Source organism: Tachypleus tridentatus, chromosome 10, assembly GCF_004210375.1.
Source record: "Tachypleus tridentatus isolate NWPU-2018 chromosome 10, ASM421037v1, whole genome shotgun sequence".
Lineage (NCBI taxonomy): Eukaryota > Metazoa > Arthropoda > Merostomata > Xiphosura > Limulidae > Tachypleus > Tachypleus tridentatus.
Window position 1 is genome coordinate 26507212 of NC_134834.1, and position 23351 is coordinate 26530562.

The following is a 23351-nucleotide window of genomic DNA, read 5'->3' on the forward strand; positions in this document are numbered from 1 at the left end:
ATTATAAAAAATTAATGAAATGTTTGTGCTTTGAATACTTCCAAAAACAGATGCCTCTTTAACTTCTGGTAAATCTGAAGTACAGTTTTAATATTATTCATTAAAATATAATTTTTATTATACATGAAAAGAAAATAGAGTCAATTTACCCAAGTGCGAGAGTTGAACCTGAGCTCTGGTCAAAGTTGATAGAAACTAAGGTCATTTTATCAGCAGGATGTGGGTGGTCAGCCGGGTTCGACTGCATGTGTTACAACAAAATATTGCTCGTACTTTAAGCTGTGAATATAAGTGAGATCAGTTCCTTAATATAGATGGTGGATGACAGAGTGTTGCTGACTGGCCATTTTCCTCTGGTTAGTAGCCCAAATAGCAGCAGATAATAGCTTTAATAGCTTTGCCATAAATATAAATACAATGTATCTAAACATGCAAACCTGACTATGTATGTATGACTTTAGACAGCGGATTGATGGAAACTTTAACTTTTAAAACATAACGCACACTAAACACCATTTAAATATCTCTTTATGGACGTATGTTAATTCCTCGAAAAGTTAAGGCCAGGTAACATTTGATGTTGAACTTATGAAGTTACTTCGCAGGAAACAACAAAGGTCAGTGAAAAGATGGACATTAGTTTATTCCATCCATACCAGGAAGGGGGGTTAGAGCTGATAGCAATTAAGTTTAAGAAATCACTGCGTAACAAACTATATGGGAGGAATAATGATGGAATTGTTACATCCACCCCTTTATCAGCTGATGGGTGTTTCATGTGATGTGGGAATATGGGAAACTTGTTCTGGAGGTTTGGGTAAAGTATCAGTATTCGTTCTAGCTGGAACTTCAAACTGGGAAACCACTCTCAGGTTATTTTATGAATAATCTTGATAAAGCGGAAAACTGTGAGTGTTTGGATGTGTTAGAGGTGTGCGAATAGGAATTGGTTTGTTTGTGTGTCTTAAAGCTTTTTCCTACTATAACTACATAAATTGATATCGGTTCGCAGCCACAACTCTCAACTGATAGATTGGAATGAAAGCGGCTGACCAACAACACCCGCCGCCTATTGATGGACTATTCATGTGTGACCCATAAGTGGGGCTTGGTATAATAATGCATACGTAGCTAGTCGACGGCACCCGCCACCAACTCACACCTGACCTTTTGTATGTTTGACACTAAGCACAGAGTTACATAATGGGCTATCTGTGTTGTGCTCATAGAGTCTCGTTTTTTAGCGTCACAAACCCTTTAGACTTACCATCAATTGACTGGTGGTAGGGCGAGTATTGGTATTTGACATCAATGCTATAGCGTTTCCACGATCCCAAAGCTAAAGTGCATCTTTACAGCAACAGGTTACGAATCATGAGCATTCAGTTTGACATGCTAAACACTAGGATATACTCAGTTTGACATGCTAAACACTAGGATATACTCAGTTTGACATGCTAAACACTAGGATATACTCAGTTTGACATGCTAAACACTAGGATATACTCGGCCCGCAGTAATGAAAATTACAGGTTCAACAGACAACTAGTATCTGTGTGTTTAACAACCACGATGAAGCTTAATAAAAGCTTGTTCGGAAACATCTTTATTCGGCTACAATACAGTAAGACAATAACTAACATGTATTACAGTTAACCAACACTCCAGATTATTACAAAAATATTAACATGATTCGTCGGATGTTTGTTGGACGCGAGTTTTATCTTCAAGTGAATTTCCTCTTCTTAGAATCTAGTCGCTGTCTTCTATGCTTCTATTTAGTTTTAAAACAAAATCAATAATAAAGTTTATGTTTACTAGTAGGTCAACAAGTGTGTTTCGGGACTTGCAACGCTATAATTTGATGTTTTAACTCCCCCTGCAAATGTCGTATTGTGTAGCTTTGCGCTAAGAGAATAAACAAACGATCTGGAATGTATTTATTAAACAGTCATTAAACAGATGATATAAAAAACACAGCTCCGGAAATGTATAAAAAACAAGACGTTTCTCACTAAAACGTACAAGAACTGCGAGGAAAATAGTTTTATTCAATATATCAATAGTTTTGTGCCAGTAACAGTAGTTTCAATTCAATCCTGATCACTGGGGCTTAAAATTCTAAAAGAAGTACACGCGGCACGTGACGCGCATGAGCAAAGTTGGTTTTTATTTTTGATAAATTGAGATCACAAAGCATGTAGAGGGTCAAAACCACTAGATGTTTAGACACTCAAGACAAGTTTGGACTGAATGGAAAGCTGTTGGAATAAATACAAATAGGAGAAGAAGAAAGAACAGTTTATAGAAGCAGGTAATATGAAAACGTCTTTATTTACTGTGTACGATATAAATACATTTACGATGTTTGTGGACACGTTTAAAATCTCCAAGAAGTTACGTGTTCATAGTAATAAGTTCGAGGTATCTAATTGTTTTATTTTCGTTTATTTACTATAAAATCCATATATTCTCTTTTTATATTCTTCACTGTTCTCCATTATACGCCAATTAAATGATGTTTCATATGTAGCGAAACGGTGAGAAAACTATTACACAACTTTAACAACGTAATATTATTTCACTAAATGTGGTTCAGGAAGGAAAAATATGTGTTTTTATTGTATACTTTGTAATAAACTTTCTACGTAAGGATTTTAATTCCCTGTCTTTGAAACTGAAAGTATACGTGTTTCAAACTGGTATTTATTTACCCGCGAAGTTTATTCACGGAAGAACAGCTGGGAGTTATGATAAAGTTTCTTTTTCTTTTGAAATAAAAACAATTTTGTAAGCACAAAATATATTCTGTAATTTAATAAGTGTATTTTATTATGTCTATTGCATTTAGAAATTTGCAAGTACTGACACGTGTCTTTTACAACTCATAATATATTAATAAGTGGAAATTGTTTTTAAAAGAAAATAATACTTAAAACTGTGGGGGCAATAATAGAAGTTTGCTTGTTTTTTAATTTCGCGAAAAAATACACGTGAACTATCTGCGCTAATTTAGCAGTGTAAGGGAAGGCAGCTAGTCATCGCCACCCACAGCCAACTCTGCGCTAATTTAGCAGTGTAAGACTAAAGGGAAGGTAGCTAGTCATCACCACCCATCGCCAACTCTTGGGCTAGTCTTTTACCAACGAATAGTGGGAGTGATCGTCACACAATAACACCCCGACGGCTAAAAGGGCGAGCATGTTTGGTGTGACTGGGATTCGAATTCACGACCATCAGATTACAAGTCAAGTGCCTTAACCACCTGGCTATGCCGGGTCTTTAGTTGCTCTTAACCACTATATTACACAATGGCTTTTTATTATTGTGTCTATTGTAGTGATTGAACACCAAATGTTAACATTATAAATCATCAATCTTCCCTCAACCATTAGAGTGAACTTCCTAAAGAAAGTTTAGAAGTTTCTTAAATGTCTTAATTAATAAGTTGTTTATTTTTTGTCTATGTAGCCCCCTATTGACCGTTAACCTCAATTTTAATACTAATGAAAATCAATATAAGTAAATTATACTTCAGTACTGCTTCCATTAATGTAAGGTTTGATTACTAAAACATTATAAGGACACTTAACTACTTTTGTTTAAACCGTTGTTACAGATAAACGAAAGACAATGTAAGATAATATAAAATGGTGGGCTAGCTTTCCTTCTGTGTCTAATGCAAAAACAAAAGATTGTAACGGTAACCTTTGCAAAGAACTTTAAGAGAAAACCGGAATAATTTGAACCGGTTTTTTAAAGAATTGTGACCTTGCAGTGAAACATGTGTTTGATGTTAAAGCATCAATGTTACCTTGTATCTCTTTGTCGTACCACTTCTCTTGGTCCGGCATGGCCAGGTGAGTTAAGGCGTTTGACTCGTAATCTGAGGGTCGCGGGTTCAAATCCCAGTCGCACCAAACATGCTCGCCCTTTCAGCCGTGGGGCGTTATAATGTGACGGGCAATCCCTCTATTCGTTGGTAAAAGAGTAGCCCAAGAGTCGGCGGTGGGTGGTGATGACTAGCTGCCTTCCCTTTAGTCTTACACTGCTAAATTAGGGTCGGCTAGCGCAGATAGCTCTGGAGCAGCTTTGCGCGAAATTCAAAACAAACAAACGTACTATCTCTCTCTCTCTCTCTCACACACACATACAAATATATAATCCAGGGATTGCTAAACGTTCACACGTTTCACCCAAGACGACTGCTCCTGAAAAGGAATGTTATGCTTTTCTAATACAAATATTGATACGAATAGTGTTGTATCAACATTTAGAAGGTTTATATTTTTAGATATTGAGAAAAACCGAAGGTATAGATGCGTCTTTTTAAATATCTGATGAGATAAAAGACATTATATATATATATATATTCGTTCATATTTGTCATACATTTACGCACAAAAACATACAAACGAAACGTGTCTACTAGTTGCAAGAATTAGGTTGTTTACTTTTTGTGTGTCAAAAGTGTGTTATTCCCTGATTAAAGAAACACGGTTGAACCATACAAGTGTAAAGCTGTTTTTTCATTATTATTATTACTATTCTTAAATTAAGGCATTTATAACTGGATTGGAAGATGTGCTTTCTTAAAGTTATCTCTGAGTTCGCTCACTTGTTCCAGTTTAGACCGGTTCTCTATGTGACAAACATTGATTTTCATGTGTGGGAAGGAACAGAGAAGCGTCCTGAGAAATATTCACACAAACATTGGTCGTGCTGTTCATGATTCCTCAACGAATGGTAGAATTTTATTCAATAACGAAGAGGAAATAAAGTCCACTGTTTAGTTATTGAATAACGATGTCGGTCTATTGTTTAGTTATTGAATAACGATGTCGGTCCACTGTTTAGTTATTGAATAACGATGTCGGTCCACTGTTTAGTTATTGAATAACGATGTCGGTCCACTGTTTAGTTATTGAATAACGATGTCGGTCCACTGTTTAGTTATTGAATAACGATGTCGGTCTATTGTTTAGTTATTGAATAACGATGTCGGTCTATTGTTTAGTTATTGAATAACGATGTCGGTCCACTGTTTGGTTATTGAATAACGATGTCGGTCCACTGTTTAGTTATTGAATAACGATGTCGGTCCACTGTTTAGTTATTGAATAACGATGTCGGTCCACTGTTTAGTTATTGAATAACGATGTCGGTCTATTGTTTAGTTATTGAATAACGATGTCGGTCTATTGTTTAGTTATTGAATAACGATGTCGGTCCACTGTTTAGTTATTGAATAACGATGTCGGTCCACTGTTTAGTTATTGAATAACGATGTCGGTCCACTGTTTAGTTATTGAATAACGATGTCGGTCTATTGTTTAGTTATTGAATAACGATGTCGGTCTATTGTTTAGTTATTGAATAACGATGTCGGTCCACTGTTTAGTTATTGAATAACGATGTCGGTCCATTGTTTAGTTATTGAATAACGATGTCGGTCCACTGTTTAGTTATTGAATAACGATGTCGGTCCACTGTTTAGTTATTGAATAACGATGTCGGTCCATTGTTTAGTTATTGAATAACGATGTCGGTCCATTGTTTAGTTATTGAATAACGATGTCGGTCCATTGTTTAGTTATTGAATAACGATGTCGGTCCACTGTTTAGTTATTGAATAACGATGTCGGTCCACTGTTTAGTTATTGAATAACGATGTCGGTCCATTGTTTAGTTATTGAATAACGATGTCGGTCTATTGTTTAGTTATTGAATAACGATGTCGGTCCACTGTTTAGTTATTGAATAACGATGTCGGTCCACTGTTTAGTTATTGAATAACGATGTTGGTCCATTGTTTAGTTATTGAATAACGATGTCGGTCCATTGTTTAGTTATTGAATAACGATGTCGGTCCACTGTTTAGTTATTGAATAACGATGTCGGTCCATTGTTTAGTTATTGAATAACGATGTCGGTCCATTGTTTAGTTATTGAATAACGATGTCGGTCCATTGTTTAGTTATTGAATAACGATGTCGGTCCATTGTTTAGTTATTGAATAACGATGTCGGTCCACTGTTTAGTTATTGAATAACGATGTCGGTCCACTGTTTAGTTATTGAATAACGATGTCGGTCCATTGTTTAGTTATTGAATAACGATGTCGGTCCATTGTTTAGTTATTGAATAACGATGTCGGTCCATTGTTTAGTTATTGAATAACGATGTCGGTCCATTGTTTAGTTATTGAATAACGATGTCGGTCCACTGTTTAGTTATTGAATAACGATGTCGGTCCACTGTTTAGTTATTGAATAACGATGTCGGTCCACTGTTTAGTTATTGAATAACGATGTCGGTCCATTGTTTAGTTATTGAATAACGATGTCGGTCCACTGTTTAGTTATTGAATAACGATGTCGGTCCTATTGTTTAGTTATTGAATAACGATGTCGGTCCACTGTTTAGTTATTGAATAACGATGTCGGTCTATTGTTTAGTTATTGAATAACGATGTCGGTCCATTGTTTAGTTATTGAATAACGATGTCGGTCCACTGTTTAGTTATTGAATAACGATGTCGGTCCATTGTTTAGTTATTGAATAACGATGTCGGTCCACTGTTTACTTATTGAATAACGATGTCGGTCCACTGTTTAGTTATTGAATAACGATGTCGGTCCACTGTTTAGCTATTGAATAACGATGTCGGTCCACTGTTTAGTTATTGAATAACGATGTCGGTCCACTGTTTAGTTATTGAATAACGATGTCGGTCCACTGTTTAGTTATTGAATAACGATGTCGGTCCACTGTTTAGTTATTGAATAACGATGTCGGTCCACTGTTTAGTTATTGAATAACGATGTCGGTCTATTGTTTAGTTATTGAATAACGATGTCGGTCCATTGTTTAGTTATTGAATAACGATGTCGGTCCACTGTTTAGTTATTGAATAACGATGTCGGTCCACTGTTTAGTTATTGAATAACGATGTCGGTCCACTGTTTAGTTATTGAATAACGATGTCGGTCCACTGTTTAGTTATTGAATAACGATGTCGGTCCACTGTTTAGTTATTGAATAACGATGTCGGTCCATTGTTTAGTTATTGAATAACGATGTCGGTCCATTGTTTAGTTATTGAATAACGATGTCGGTCCATTGTTTAGTTATTGAATAACGATGTCGGTCCACTGTTTAGTTATTGAATAACGATGTCGGTCCACTGTTTAGTTATTGAATAACGATGTCGGTCTATTGTTTAGTTATTGAATAACGATGTCGGTCTATTGTTTAGTTATTGAATAACGATGTCGGTCCACTGTTTAGTTATTGAATAACGATGTCGGTCCATTGTTTAGTTATTGAATAACGATGTCGGTCCATTGTTTAGTTATTGAATAACGATGTCGGTCCATTGTTTAGTTATTGAATAACGATGTCGGTCCATTGTTTAGTTATTGAATAACGATGTCGGTCCACTGTTTAGTTATTGAATAACGATGTCGGTCCACTGTTTAGTTATTGAATAACGATGTCGGTCCATTGTTTAGTTATTGAATAACGATGTCGGTCCATTGTTTAGTTATTGAATAACGATGTCGGTCCATTGTTTAGTTATTGAATAACGATGTCGGTCCATTGTTTAGTTATTGAATAACGATGTCGGTCCACTGTTTAGTTATTGAATAACGATGTCGGTCCACTGTTTAGTTATTGAATAACGATGTCGGTCCACTGTTTAGTTATTGAATAACGATGTCGGTCCATTGTTTAGTTATTGAATAACGATGTCGGTCCACTGTTTAGTTATTGAATAACGATGTCGGTCTATTGTTTAGTTATTGAATAACGATGTCGGTCCACTGTTTAGTTATTGAATAACGATGTCGGTCTATTGTTTAGTTATTGAATAACGATGTCGGTCCATTGTTTAGTTATTGAATAACGATGTCGGTCCACTGTTTAGTTATTGAATAACGATGTCGGTCCATTGTTTAGTTATTGAATAACGATGTCGGTCCACTGTTTAGTTATTGAATAACGATGTCGGTCCACTGTTTAGTTATTGAATAACGATGTCGGTCCACTGTTTAGCTATTGAATAACGATGTCGGTCCACTGTTTAGTTATTGAATAACGATGTCGGTCCACTGTTTAGCTATTGAATAACGATGTCGGTCCATTGTTTAGTTATTGAATAACGATGTCGGTCCATTGTTTAGTTATTGAATAACGATGTCGGTCCACTGTTTAGTTATTGAATAACGATGTCGGTCCACTGTTTAGTTATTGAATAACGATGTCGGTCCATTGTTTAGTTATTGAATAACGATGTCGGTCCATTGTTTAGTTATTGAATAACGATGTCGGTCCATTGTTTAGTTATTGAATAACGATGTCGGTCCATTGTTTAGTTATTGAATAACGATGTCGGTCCACTGTTTAGTTATTGAATAACGATGTCGGTCCACTGTTTAGTTATTGAATAACGATGTCGGTCCATTGTTTAGTTATTGAATAACGATGTCGGTCCATTGTTTGGTTATTGAATAACGATGTCGGTCCATTGTTTAGTTATTGAATAACGATGTCGGTCCATTGTTTAGTTATTGAATAACGATGTCGGTCCACTGTTTAGTTATTGAATAACGATGTCGGTCCACTGTTTAGTTATTGAATAACGATGTCGGTCCATTGTTTAGTTATTGAATAACGATGTCGGTCCACTGTTTAGTTATTGAATAACGATGTCGGTCTATTGTTTAGTTATTGAATAACGATGTCGGTCCACTGTTTAGTTATTGAATAACGATGTCGGTCCATTGTTTAGTTATTGAATAACGATGTCGGTCCATTGTTTAGTTATTGAATAACGATGTCGGTCCACTGTTTAGTTATTGAATAACGATGTCGGTCCATTGTTTAGTTATTGAATAACGATGTCGGTCCACTGTTTAGTTATTGAATAACGATGTCGGTCCACTGTTTAGTTATTGAATAACGATGTCGGTCCACTGTTTAGCTATTGAATAACGATGTCGGTCCACTGTTTAGTTATTGAATAACGATGTCGGTCCACTGTTTAGCTATTGAATAACGATGTCGGTCCATTGTTTAGTTATTGAATAACGATGTCGGTCCATTGTTTAGTTATTGAATAACGATGTCGGTCCACTGTTTAGTTATTGAATAACGATGTCGGTCCACTGTTTAGTTATTGAATAACGATGTCGGTCCACTGTTTAGTTATTGAATAACGATGTCGGTCCACTGTTTAGCTATTGAATAACGATGTCGGTCCATTGTTTAGTTATTGAATAACGATGTCGGTCCACTGTTTAGTTATTGAATAACGATGTCGGTCTATTGTTTAGTTATTGAATAACGATGTCGGTCCACTGTTTAGTTATTGAATAACGATGTCGGTCCACTGTTTAGCTATTGAATAACGATGTCGGTCCATTGTTTAGTTATTGAATAACGATGTCGGTCCACTGTTTAGTTATTGAATAACGATGTCGGTCCACTGTTTAGTTATTGAATAACGATGTCAGTCCACTGTTTAGTTATTGAATAACGATGTCGGTCCACTGTTTAGCTATTGAATAACGATGTCGGTCCATTGTTTAGTTATTGAATAACGATGTCGGTCCACTGTTTAGTTATTGAATAACGATGTCGGTCTATTGTTTAGTTATTGAATAACGATGTCGGTCCACTGTTTAGTTATTGAATAACGATGTCGGTCCACTGTTTAGCTATTGAATAACGATGTCGGTCCATTGTTTAGTTATTGAATAACGATGTCGGTCCACTGTTTAGTTATTGAATAACGATGTCGGTCTATTGTTTAGTTATTGAATAACGATGTCGGTCCACTGTTTAGTTATTGAATAACGATGTCGGTCCATTGTTTAGTTATTGAATAACGATGTCGGTCTATTGTTTAGTTATTGAATAACGATGTCGGTCCACTGTTTAGTTATTGAATAACGATGTCGGTCTATTGTTTAGTTATTGAATAACGATGTCGGTCCATTGTTTAGTTATTGAATAACGATGTCGGTCCACTGTTTAGTTATTGAATAACAATGTCATATTTTACATTTAATAAACTACATCAAATTTGATAAATTTATAAAACGAACTTTAAAACTTTAGCTTTCAGACTGAAGAGGTTTTGTCACATTGATTTGTGTTTCTAATGAAGAGTAGTTATAGTGTTTGTTTGGTGTTTCTGATGAAGTGTTTTCACACTGGTTTGTTTTTCTGATGAAGAGTAAGTACATTGTTTGTTTGGTGTTTCTGATGAAGAGTAAGTACATTGTTTGTTTGGTGTTTCTGATGAAGAGTAAGCACATTGTTTGTTTGGTGTTTCTGATGAAGAGTAAGTACATTGTTTGTTTGGTGTTTCTGATGAAGTGTTTTCACATTGGTTTGTTTTTCTGATGAAGAGTAAGTACATTGTTTGTTTGGTGTTTCTGATGAAGAGTAAGCACATTGTTTGTTTGGTGTTTCTGATGAAGAGTAAGTACATTGTTTGTTTGGTGTTTCTGATGAAGAGTAAGCACATTGTTTGTTTGTTTTTCTGATGAAGAGTAAGTACATTGTTTGTTTGGTGTTTCTGATGAAGAGTAAGTACATTGTTTGTTTGGTGTTTCTGATGAAGAGTAAGCACATTGTTTGTTTGGTGTTTCTGATGAAGAGTAAGTACATTGTTTGTTTGGTGTTTCTGATGAAGAGTAAGCACATTGTTTGTTTGGTGTTTCTGATGAAGAGTAAGTACATTGTTTGTTTGGTGTTTCTGATGAAGTGTTTTCACATTGGTTTGTTTTTCTGATGAAGAGTAAGTACATTGTTTGTTTGGTGTTTCTGATGAAGAGTAAGCACATTGTTTGTTTGGTGTTTCTGATGAAGAGTAAGTACATTGTTTGTTTGGTGTTTCTGATGAAGAGTAAGCACATTGTTTGTTTGTTTTTCTGATGAAGAGTAAGTACATTGTTTGTTTGGTGTTTCTGATGAAGAGTAAGTACATTGTTTGTTTGGTGTTTCTGATGAAGAGTAAGCACATTGTTTGTTTGGTGTTTCTGATGAAGAGTAAGTACATTGTTTGTTTGGTGTTTCTGATGAAGAGTAAGTACATTGTTTGTTTGGTGTTTCTGATGAAGAGTAAGCACATTGTTTGTTTGGTGTTTCTGATGAAGAGTAAGCACATTGTTTGTTTGGTGTTTCTGATGAAGAGTAAATTACATTGTTTGTTTGGTGTTTCTGATGAAGTGTTTTCACATTGGTTTGTTTTTCTGATGAAGAGTAAGTACATTGTTTGTTTGGTGTTTCTGATGAAGAGTAAGCACATTGTTTGTTTGGTGTTTCTGATGAAGAGTAAGTACATTGTTTGTTTGGTGTTTCTGATGAAGAGTAAGCACATTGTTTGTTTGTTTTTCTGATGAAGAGTAAGTACATTGTTTGTTTGGTGTTTCTGATGAAGAGTAAGTACATTGTTTGTTTGGTGTTTCTGATGAAGAGTAAGTACATTGTTTGTTTGGTGTTTCTGATGAAGAGTAAGTACATTGTTTGTTTGGTGTTTCTGATGAAGAGTAAGTACATTGTTTGTTTGGTGTTTCTGATGAAGAGTAAGTACATTGTTTGTTTGGGGTTTCTGATGAAGAGTAAGCACATTGTTTGTTTGGTGTTTCTGATGAAGAGTAAGTACATTGTTTGTTTAGTGTTTCTGATGAAGAGTAAGTACATTGTTTGTTTGGTGTTTCTGATGAAGAGTAAGTACATTGTTTGTTTGGTGTTTCTGATGAAGAGTAAGCACATTGTTTGTTTGGTGTTTCTGATGAAGACTAAGTACATTGTTTGTTTGGTGTTTCTGATGAAGACTAAGTACATTGTTTGTTTGGTGTTTCTGATGAAGACTAAGCACATTGTTTGTTTGGTGTTTCTGATGAAGAGTAAGCACATTGTTTGTTTGGTGTTTCTGATGAAGAGTAAGTACATTGTTTGTTTGGTGTTTCTGATGAAGAGTAAATTACATTGTTTGTTTGGTGTTTCTGATGAAGAGTAAGTACATTGTTTGTTTGGTGTTTCTGATGAAGAGTAAGTACATTGTTTGTTTGGTGTTTCTGATGAAGAGTAAGTACATTGTTTGTTTGGTGTTTCTGATGAAGAGTAAGCACATTGTTTGTTTGGTGTTTCTGATGAAGACTAAGTACATTGTTTGTTTGGTGTTTCTGATGAAGACTAAGTACATTGTTTGTTTGGTGTTTCTGATGAAGACTAAGCACATTGTTTGTTTGGTGTTTCTGATGAAGAGTAAGCACATTGTTTGTTTGGTGTTTCTGATGAAGAGTAAGTACATTGTTTGTTTGGTGTTTCTGATGAAGACTAAGTACATTGTTTGTTTGGGGTTTCTGATGAAGAGTAAGTACATTGTTTGTTTGGTGTTTCTGATGAAGACTAAGTACATTGTTTGTTTGGGGTTTCTGATGAAGAGTAAGTACATTGTTTGTTTGGTGTTTCTGATGAAGAGTAAGTACATTGTTTGTTTGGTGTTTCTGATGAAGAGTAAGCACATTGTTTGTTTGGTGTTTCTGATGAAGAGTAAGCACATTGTTTGTTTGGTGTTTCTGATGAAGAGTAAGTACATTGTTTGTTTGGTGTTTCTGATGAAGAGTAAGTACATTGTTTGTTTGGTGTTTCTGATGAAGAGTAAGCACATTGTTTGTTTGGTGTTTCTGATGAAGACTAAGTACATTGTTTGTTTGGTGTTTCTGATGAAGACTAAGTACATTGTTTGTTTGGTGTTTCTGATGAAGACTAAGTACATTGTTTGTTTGGTGTTTCTGATGAAGAGTAAGTACATTGTTTGTTTGGGGTTTCTGATGAAGAGTAAGCACATTGTTTGTTTGGTGTTTCTGATGAAGACTAAGTACATTGTTTGTTTGGTGTTTCTGATGAAGACTAAGTACATTGTTTGTTTGGTGTTTCTGATGAAGCGCTTATGCATTATTTGTTTTTCTGGCGAAGGACTATTAACAGATATGAAAACCTAAGCTTTTCAATACAATTTCATGCATTAATGGTTCAAGCAAGTTTGAGAGCCCATAACTCTAGAATTCAAAATTAGATCCCTGTCATTAACAAAGCAAAGATGACCCTTTGTGCAACTTTGCACTTACCTACAAGTAAAAGTAAAAACGAAAGACGGCAAAGCTCACATATTTGGTATCGTCGTTGTCGTACGTATTTCAATCTAGAGCTGTGAGTGGTCAATATTTACTTTTCTCTTTACCTCGAGATTTATGTTCGCTTCAACATATTTCAAAATTATCATCACTTTCTTCGAATACGTGTTGTTTTAACGTGTTTCTTCTTTCTTCTGTTAATTCCAGTCTGATAAACTCGTTTAGTCGTGTTTCCAATAAAATAAAAAGAAAATTAAGAAATTAATTTGCTAGAAAAAAGTTAGGTAATAACCTTTCATAAAGAAGGTAGATGATAACCTTCCATAAAAAAGTTAGGTTATAACCTTCCATAAAAAAGTTAGGTAATAATCTTCCATTAAAAAAAGTTAGGTAATAATCTTCCATGAAAAAGTTAGGTAATAACCTTCCATGAAAAAGGTAGATAATAACCTTCCACAAAAATGTTAGGTAATAACTTTCCATATTCCTATTTCTTTTCGGATATTTTATTGGTTCAATGTTTGGAACGAATCGAAAACTTTAAAAATAACAAACAAAAATGTCTTCAAAACAAGTCCCTTACAAATCAGTAGAAATGATCTTTTTAACACATGTAGAAGGCTGAACACGATAGCAGATTTCTGTTGTTCTTGTTGTTTTTAACGTTTCGGCTCAATTTAGGAGTGATCACGTTGCTACAGAAATTATTTTTCGCCAATAGGAGAATCATCACAATTTTTGAGGAATAATGTCATGCTAACACACACAAAATATGAGGAATAATGTCATGCTAACACACACAAAATATGAGGAATAATGTCATGCTAACACACACAAAATATGAGGAATAATGTCATGCTAACTCACACAAAATATGAGGAATAATGTCATGCTAACACACACAAAATAAATAGCCTGTTGCACAAAACATTTCCAACTGTGTGTACTACAAGTCTCACTTATTAATGTGTAGCTTCGCGAAAATTAATTAATGTGCGCGGCTACTGATAGCAGTTTTAACGTATAACATTTAGTCTTAACTCTGTACCTTAAATTTGAACCACCATCTTGTTCCATGTAATTTATAAACTTTTCACAGTTCCTTCAGAAAGTAGCAAGTTTTGAAATTCTCTTTCCCAAGTGCTGCTCTGAATAAGATGTTGGTTGAATATCGAGACACTTTAGTGGATTAAGTTTTCTTTTTTATCATAAGGTGACACTGAACTGACGTTGTTAAGGCTTTCAGGGTCTGACCTACTTCGTAACAACTGTTGTCTACTGATATTTAAATAACTAGGCTACTCTCTGCACCATTGTTGATTCGAAAAAAAGACTGAAGATAGAATCTGGTCTACAGGTACCCAAAATCGTGTGTTCTAATTTGAAACACCTGAAACATCTGAGCTAAATATCACCTCTGAATTTTTATTTGACTTTACGAAAGGTAAGACAGAATGTTGTAGAAACTTTAATATGACCCTAATTGTGCCTTTAGAAACAGTTATAGCTTTATAACAGTTGGGAGCATGACATCGAACACAGCTTAAAAATGGTGTTATAAAAGTTGGGTCCATGACTTCCTACACTGCTTATTAATGATACCAAAACAGTTTGGGTCATGATACCCTACACTGCTTATTAATCATATTAAAACTGATGGAGTCTTACAGTGCTTAGTAATACTACTAAAACAGTTGTGGTCCTAATGTCCTACACTACCTATCAATGATATTATAACAGTTGGGGTCATAATGTCCTATACTGCCTATCAATGATATTATGACAGTTGGGGTCCTGATGTCCTACACCACTTAGTAATGATACTATATCATTTGGAGTCATGATGTACTGCTCTATTTATTAATTATATTAAAAATGTTGCGGGCACGACCTCCTTGAGTGATTAGTAATCATACTAATTGAGGTCATGAAGCCATGCACTGCTTATTAATTATATTAAAAGTGATGGGGTCATGTCGTCTTGCATCGTTTACTGATGGCACTAAAATAGTCGGGGTCATGATGTCCTATGGTTAACGAAAAACAGATGTGTACTTTAAAGATGTCAAGTTCTGTGATTATGTAAAAAAACAAACATATCTTAAGTTTATTTCAAAAATTCGCTTAAAGCTTCGTGTAGTTTATCTGTGCGCAATTTTCTTGAATTTTAAACTTTTAAATTAGAAAGAAGGTGGTTAATTCGACAGCACCGGCCGCCAGCTCTTAGACTGCCCGTCTCGAAATGAATAATGAAATTTGACACTCTCACTTGTAATCTGCGGCCCTAAAGTGCTGTGTTCATCATGGTGATGGAACGTAATCGTTTGGTCACCCATAATTCAAGTCTCTTAGAAACCGCTTTGTTTTTGTTCTGAATTTCACACAAAGCTACTTGAGGGATATCTGCGCTAGCCGTCCCTAATTTAGCAGTGTAAGACTAGAGGGAAGGCAACTAGTCATCACCATTCACCGCCAACTCTTGGGCTACTCTTTTACCAACGAATAGTAGTAATGAACGTCACATTATAACGCCCTCATGACTGAAAGGGCGATCATGTTTGATGCGACCGGGATTCGACCCCGCGACCCTCAGATTACGAGTCGAAAGCCTTAACCCACCTGGCTAAACAGTACGCCACATGCAATGCTGGTAAGTATGTAAAGAATCTAAAAGTAAGAAAAGGGAGAAAATAGGGGAAGATGTTTTGGGTGCTGTTTCTTCAGAAGGGTTTCCTCGTAAGTAGATTACTTATGTGGTTATTAGACCATACATTAACGAGTCAAATCTAACTAAGCCCCTCTTGTTACCTTACATAACTTCCTGGAGCTACTAAGATAAACACAAAGCATCTCTAATTTCAGTATTTGCCCTCACACACACTTTTTGTGGCTTTATTTCAAACAAGTGGGACGTAGGGAATTCTCTTTAGGAATGCACCTGCAGCACCAACATCTTTGGTGACGTGTACGATTAAGACGATATAATGATTCGGGGTTTTCTTTAATTACTGACTTAATTAAGAAAAACTTATTAATTTTTTTTTCACAACTGAAGTTCATTTAACGCGGTTCTTGTTGGGTTCTGAGAATTCAAATTTTTCATTTTTTTTCCTTTTATCGTAGCTGCTCCACGAAGTATATTTGCGAACTTACAACGCTAAAAACTGAGTTTCGATACCCGTGGTGGGCAGAGCACAGATAGTCCATTGTGTAGCTCTGTGCTCAACTGTCTAGGACCACCTGCAAAATGAGATTTTCTTCAATAATTCATAGAAAGAAAGACTTAGAACCTGAGTAAAAAACATTCGTGAGTTAACAATAGCTAAAGCTATAAGGTAGTTCTAAATTATAATATTAAAGTATGTTCTTCACTAACTTTGTCGTGAATACTTTTTGATTAAGTAAGTGCTTACAGATAGGACTGTTGAAATATCTGACTGCCTGCTACGGCAAAATACTGGACTGTATTTGAAAAAAAAAATCTCGAAAAAGAAGCGTGATTGGGTGACGAAGTAGTTACGTAATGCCGAGATAACAGTAAAAACGACTAGAGCGACACCATCCAAGATTGAACTTACGCTATCTCAAGCAATTCTTGTAGTATGGTACTTAAAGTGTGGATGAGACTGGAACACGCGGGTTACTGATTCTAAACTCTACATTTTCACTGGAAGATTTTCTTCATGCTGTTAAGGTCTGTCAACTGAGTAGCTTTACTCTATTATCTGTTCATAGATCCATGTAAAGTTTTAGCCGTAATGTAGTAACGTAAACGTGTGCATAAAGACAGTAATTATTAACTTTATTTTGTTTGTTTGTTTTTTAATTTCGCGCATAGCTACATGAGGGCTGTCTGCGCTAGCCGTCCCTAATTTAGTAGTGTAAGATTAGAAAAAAGGCAGCTAGTCATCACCACCCACCGCTAACTCTTGGGCTACTCTTTTAACAACGAAAAGTGGGATTGATGATAACATTATAACATTCTTACGGCTGAAAGGACGAGCACATTTGGTATGATGGCGATTCGAACCCATGACCCTCAGATTACAAGTCAAGTGCCTTAACCATCTAGTCATGTCGGACGTATTAGTTCTGTAATGTATTTTGCGAACAGTCCAACTAACAACAGTCTTTATACAACAGCTGTAAATGATGGTGCACCTATTAAAAGTTTTGTTTGGTAATTAGTAAGCACAAAGAGCTATCCGTGCTCTACCCACCATGGGTATCGAAACCTGGTTTTTAGAGACTTAAGTCCCGCAGACATTATCTGATTAAAAAGTTTAACGTGGTAGTTCCGGTTTAAAATGTGCCTAAAGTTTACTTTTTCAGTGTGAAAGATAATAGAAAACTTTGAGTCGTAATCCAGTCGGCCCGGCATGGCCAGGTGGGTTAAAGCGTTCGACTCGTAATCCGAGGGTCGTGGGTTTAAATTCCCATCGCACCAAACATGCTCGTCTTTTCAGCCGTGGGGACGTTATAATGTTACAATCAATCCCACTTGTCGTTGGTAAAAGAGTAACGTAAGAGTTAGTGATGGGTGGTGATGACTAGCTGCCTTCCTTCTAGTTTTACACTGCAAATTAGAGAGGGCTAGACAGATAGACCTCGTGTAGCTTTGCGCGAAATTAAAACAAACAAACAAACGTAATCCAGTCAGTTGTGGTAATACATCAGTTTGAGTAAGTCATCCAGTAGTGTATTATAATATGACGGTTTGAATATGTCACATGTATGTCGTATGTTATAATCTGACAAGTTTCATGCGTTACACGAAAATCTCTGTCGTGTGGATACTTTCTTCTGAAAGAACTCTGAATTCACTCGATTTAGATCTATACAACAGCTCGTGATGACGAGAAATCCACTTAAAGTAAAAATGTATCTCAAGACGGTTGGTGTGGATAATAAATCTTTACTTGGTTCTCTACCTCATTTAAATAAAAGATTTAAAACCCGTAACAGCTGTCTTGAAATACATGTACAACAATTGCGCCATCTAGCAATTTTTCTTGCACGGATCTCGTAATCTTAGAAAATTATATATAATAAACTTGGCAAATTACGAGGCGTTATACTTTAAATCTGATTCAGCATGTTATCAAATTTACTGAAACTCGACGAAGGTCTTCTGTGTACGATACAACTATCCCAGCTGAAGATTTTAATTAAACATACTTAGAAAGCAATTAAAATAGGCTTAGAGAAAACTACATACTTACAGACTTGTGGCTAGCTTCGACTTATAGTACAGCATCTCAGCCCCAAAATGACCGAAGGAGGAGCAGGTTTAACAAACTGAATTTGTTCTGGATCAATGACTTTCTTGGTTATAGGATCCTTATAACTCTCAAAATGGACGATATGGATTAATTAAAGTGATTCTGTTCTGGATCCATGACTTTCTTGGTTATAGGATCCTTATAACTCTCAAAATGGACGATATGGATTAATTAAAGTGATTCTGTTCTGGATCCATGACTTTCTTAGTTATAGGATCCTTATAACTCTCAAAATGGACGATATGGATTGAACAAACTGAATTTGTTCTGTATCCATGACTTTCTTGGTTATAGGATCCTTATAACTCTCAAAATGGACGATATGTATTAAACAAACTGAATTTGTTCTGGATCCATGACTTTCTTGGTTATAGGATCCTTATAACTCTCAAAATGGACGATATGTATTAAACAAACTGAATTTGTTCTGGATCCATGACTTTCTTACTTATAGGATCCTTATAACTCTCAAAATTGACGATATGGATTAAACAAACTGAATTTGTTCTGGATCTATGGCTTTCTTAGTTATAGGATCCTTATAACTTTCAAAATGGACGATATGGATTAAACAAACTGATTCTGTTCTGGATCTATGACTTTCTTGGTTATAGCATCCTTATAACTCTCAAAATGGACTACATGGATTAATTAAACTGATTCTGTTCTGGATCCATGACTTTCTTGGTTATTATTACACACACACTAGCAGTAATGAGTTGATACTGCTAATTATAAGTCCCAATTTCATGACCATTTCATACGGTAAATATTGCAAGAGGGAAGAACGTAAAATAAGTCAACAAATTACTCATATTACGCGTGAAAACAATTAATGAACTCAATAACATTTCTTAAGAAACTACTGCCATCTTGAGAAAGAACGGAAACCGAGAGTTATTGTCCACACTCGTTACAGCAAGTGCCCTTGTAAAATTAGACAAATTATTTAGAAGGTTTTGTTTGTTTGCTCGTTTTTGATTGTTTGTTTAGAATTTCGCGCAAAGCTACTCGATAGCTCTCTCCGTTAGCCGTCCCTAATTTAGCAGTATAAAACTAGAAGGAAGGCAGCTAGTCATCACCACCCACCGCCAAATCTTGGGCTGCTCTTTTACCAACGAATAGTGGGATTAATCATCACTTTATAACGCCCCCACGGCTGAAAGGGCGAGTATGTTTGGGGTGACGGGGATTCAAACCCGCGACCCTCAAATTACGAGTCGAGTGCCTTAACCACCTGGTCATGCCAGGCTGTTTTGTTTTTAAATTTTGCGCAAGGCTAGCGAAAGTAGCCCTCCCTAATTTAGCAGAGTAAGAATAAAGAAAAGGCAGTTAGTCATTACCATCCACTGCCAACGTTTGAGCTACCCATTTACCAACAAATAGTAGGATTGACCGTCACATTATAACGCTCCCACGTCTGAAAGGGCGAGCATGTTTTTTGTGATGGGGATTCGAACCCGCAACCCTCAGATTACGAGTAAAACCCTAACGACATGGTCATGTTTGGCCGTTATATAAAAGTGGGAAATACTTTATAAATTTTAATTAAAGTTTGAATAAAAAATGATCATGTTAAGTTGAATCGATATCTCATACCTTTATCACAGACAATAATGAACTTGATGCTAAAAGCTTTAACGTTTTTGGGCTCGGCATGGCTAGGTAGGTTAAGGCGTTCGACTCGTAATCTAAGGGTCGCGGATTCGAATCTCCGTCGCAACAAACATGCTCGTCCTTTCAGCCGTGGGGTCATTATAATGTGACGGTCAATCTCACTATTCGTTGTTAAAGAATAGCCCAACAGTTGGCGGTGGGTAATGATGATTAGCTGCCCTCACTCTAGTCTTACACTGCTAAATTAAGGACGGCCAGCGCAAATAGCCCTCGTGTAGCTTTTCGCGAAATTTGAAAACAAAAACGTCAATTAACGTTTTCTACGTATTACGTGCTTTATTTTACGATATTTAAAACAGAGAGTTATTATCGACCAAAAGTAAAACACCAGTTTTTAAGCAATTGCTATTCACTCAAGTAGATCGTGAAAAACTTTTACATACCAGTTTTACAATTACACGTACACCATTTCCTTTTCTTGTGTCTGTCACTTGTACTATTTTCTCTTTACGAGTTCTAGCAACAAAGTGAATAATTTTTAATTAGTGCGTGCAATGAGCACACCTGGCGGTGAATGTACTAAATCAAGTAAAACTTGAAATATGAAAACTCGTTATCTGTTTCAAGTGCTACGTTCGAAATCAGTTGCTGATGTTAGAAAAACCTGTGCATTTTGCAAACTGACAGACGTTTTCCTTCGAGTTTAGAACAACTAAGTTAATTATGATACTCAAAATTCAAAGTAAACTTCGCAGGTAGATAAATTTATCTACATATGACTTTATTCAAAAGATATCAGGCCTTTTTTTTCTGTAGCATTATATATATTAACATAACAGTAAAATACAGTTTTATTTGAAGCAATTTTTTCTGTTTCTAAGTCACAAGGTGACTAGGTGACTGTACTTTCTGGTTGTTGCTGAGTTTTATGAACTTAAGCATACTCATGGAAGGTAAAATAGTTCATGTTAAAATGTGCTTTATCTGAAGTTAAAGACGGAAAAAAATCATAGATAAATATGTCAAAGAACGCTGACTTACGTTATTGTTCTCTGTACTTAAATTCTAGCCGCTGATGAGCGGTTCATAGAACGGTAAATTTTGTTGCTATTTTCATATAAACAAATTTTAACTCACAGCTTTGCCATCTTTTGTCCAATTTGAAAACTACTTACAGCTTCTGGCTTAGTACGTCATACCCTTACAATTGCGTATTTGACCACACTCAAGGTCTTATAGATTAATCTACTCTAATCCTAGTTTTGGACTCAGGACGTCAAAACATTACGATTGATATATCTGACTAGGCCTAAGGTCTCATATGTTTATTTAATCTAATCCAATTTGAGGGTGGGCTGATAGATATTCTGAGTAATAAAATCGAACTGGGTATGCACGTGCCCCACGCTGGGTATTGCTGGTGTACAGAAGTATAGCTAATGAAAAAGTAAACAAGGACCTCGAAGATTATTTAACTTTAAATGCAATTCTGCCTAAAAGAATTTCAGGTTCTGCTGTTATTGAGAAATCCCTCATGCATATCGGATATGCGTGTGATACGTAGGTTTTATCATTTTTCAATAAGACTAACAAACGGTTACTGTTTGATTTCATATCTGAGGGAAGTTTAGAAGCATTACTTTGAAAATAAGCAAAAAAACTAATCGTTAAAGTGTAAATAAAACAAAGTCATCACTCCCCCTGAAAAGGAATTATACATCAAATTAGGACTTTCTCCCTTTGTAAGATCGATTCTATAAGTTTTACATCTGATTTTGAAAGAACTAATATTCATTGATACTTGTGACGATTTAGCTGTTAAGGTATAATACAATACGAATCACGTTATATAAGTCTGTTCTATTGGTTCATATTGCATTTCTAACACGAATCACGTTATATAAATCTGTTCTATTGGTTCGTATTGTATTTCTAACACAAATTAAGTTATATAAATCTGTTCTATTGGTTCATATTGTATTTCTAACACGAATCACGTTATATAAGTTTGTTCTATTGGTTCATATTGTATTTCTAACACAAATTAAGTTATATAAGTCTGTTTTATTGGTTCATATTGTATTTCTAATACGAATCACGTTATATAAATCTGTTCTATTGGTTCACATTGTATTTCTAACACAAATTAAGTTATATAAATCTGTTCTATTGGTTCATATTGTATTTCTAACACGAATCACGTTATATAAATCTGTTCTATTGGTTCATATTGTATTTCTAACACGAATCACGTTATATAAGTCTGTTCTATTGGTTCATATTGTATTTCTAACACGAATCACGTTATATAAATCTGTTCTATTGGTTCATATTGTATTTCTAACACGAATCACGTTATATAAGTTTGTTCTATTGGTTCATATTGTATTTCTAACACAAATTAAGTTATATAAGTCTGTTTTATTGGTTCATATTGTATTTCTAATACGAATCACGTTATATAAATCTGTTCTATTGGTTCACATTGTATTTCTAACACAAATTAAGTTATATAAATCTGTTCTATTGGTTCATATTGTATTTCTAACACGAATCACGTTATATAAATCTGTTCTATTGGTTCATATTGTATTTCTAACACGAATCACGTTATATAAGTCTGTTCTATTGGTTCATATTGTATTTCTAACACGAATCACGTTATATAAATCTGTTCTATTGGTTCATATTGTATTTCTAACACGAATTAAGTTTTATATAAGTCTGTTCTATTGGTTCAATAGTGACAAAACAATTCATTTGTTTTCAGTGTTGTGAATAATGTGTTTTTTCTTATAGCAAAGTCATATTGGGCTATCTGCTGAGTTTATCGAGAGGAATTGAACCCCTGATTTTAGCGTTGTAACTACGTAAATTTACCGCTGTACTAGCGGGAAACATTGTTAAGACTTAATTGATAGTTGTAAAATAACTTTTTAACAGTTAATGTTTTTACACGTATAAGTGGCGTTGTAGTAATAAAGTTAATATTACTTTAAACTCTTGGTATCCGTAAAATAGGTAAAACAAGATAAGATAAAGTTTGGGCACTTACTCCATAAGACAGTCAGATTTTTTTTCAGACTTATCTATTTGTATATCTTCATTCGATAGTGTTAAATCATGTGTGTGTTTTCTTATTGCAAAGCCACATTGGGCTATCTGCTGAGCCCACCGAGGGGAATCGAACCGTTGATTTTAGCGTTACAAATCCGTAGACTTACCACTGTACTGGCGGGGGGCAGTGTTAAATTACCCATTTCGTCTGTGAACAGATTGTGTTTTTACCAACTTGAGA

The 23351-nt window shown here is 35.3% G+C and overlaps 1 protein-coding gene across 2 annotated transcripts in view; it reads left to right on the forward strand.

Annotated features, from left to right (window-relative positions):
• Window positions 1-2159: 2159 nt before the first annotated feature.
• Window positions 2160-23351, forward strand: part of LOC143228918 (prolyl 4-hydroxylase subunit alpha-2-like) — a 49027-nt gene continuing 27835 nt past the window's right edge. Inside the window, exon 1 of one of the 2 annotated variants that reach the window (XM_076460373.1) lies at window positions 2160-2314. Coding sequence is in view for 1 of the 2 variants with exons in the window: in XM_076460371.1 (XP_076316486.1) it covers window positions 16838-16848 (11 nt within the window). In the remaining variant the exon portion in view is untranslated. Of the gene's footprint in view, window positions 2315-16775; window positions 16849-23351 lie in introns of those variants that run through there. The other variant, XM_076460371.1, reaches the window with a different exon arrangement.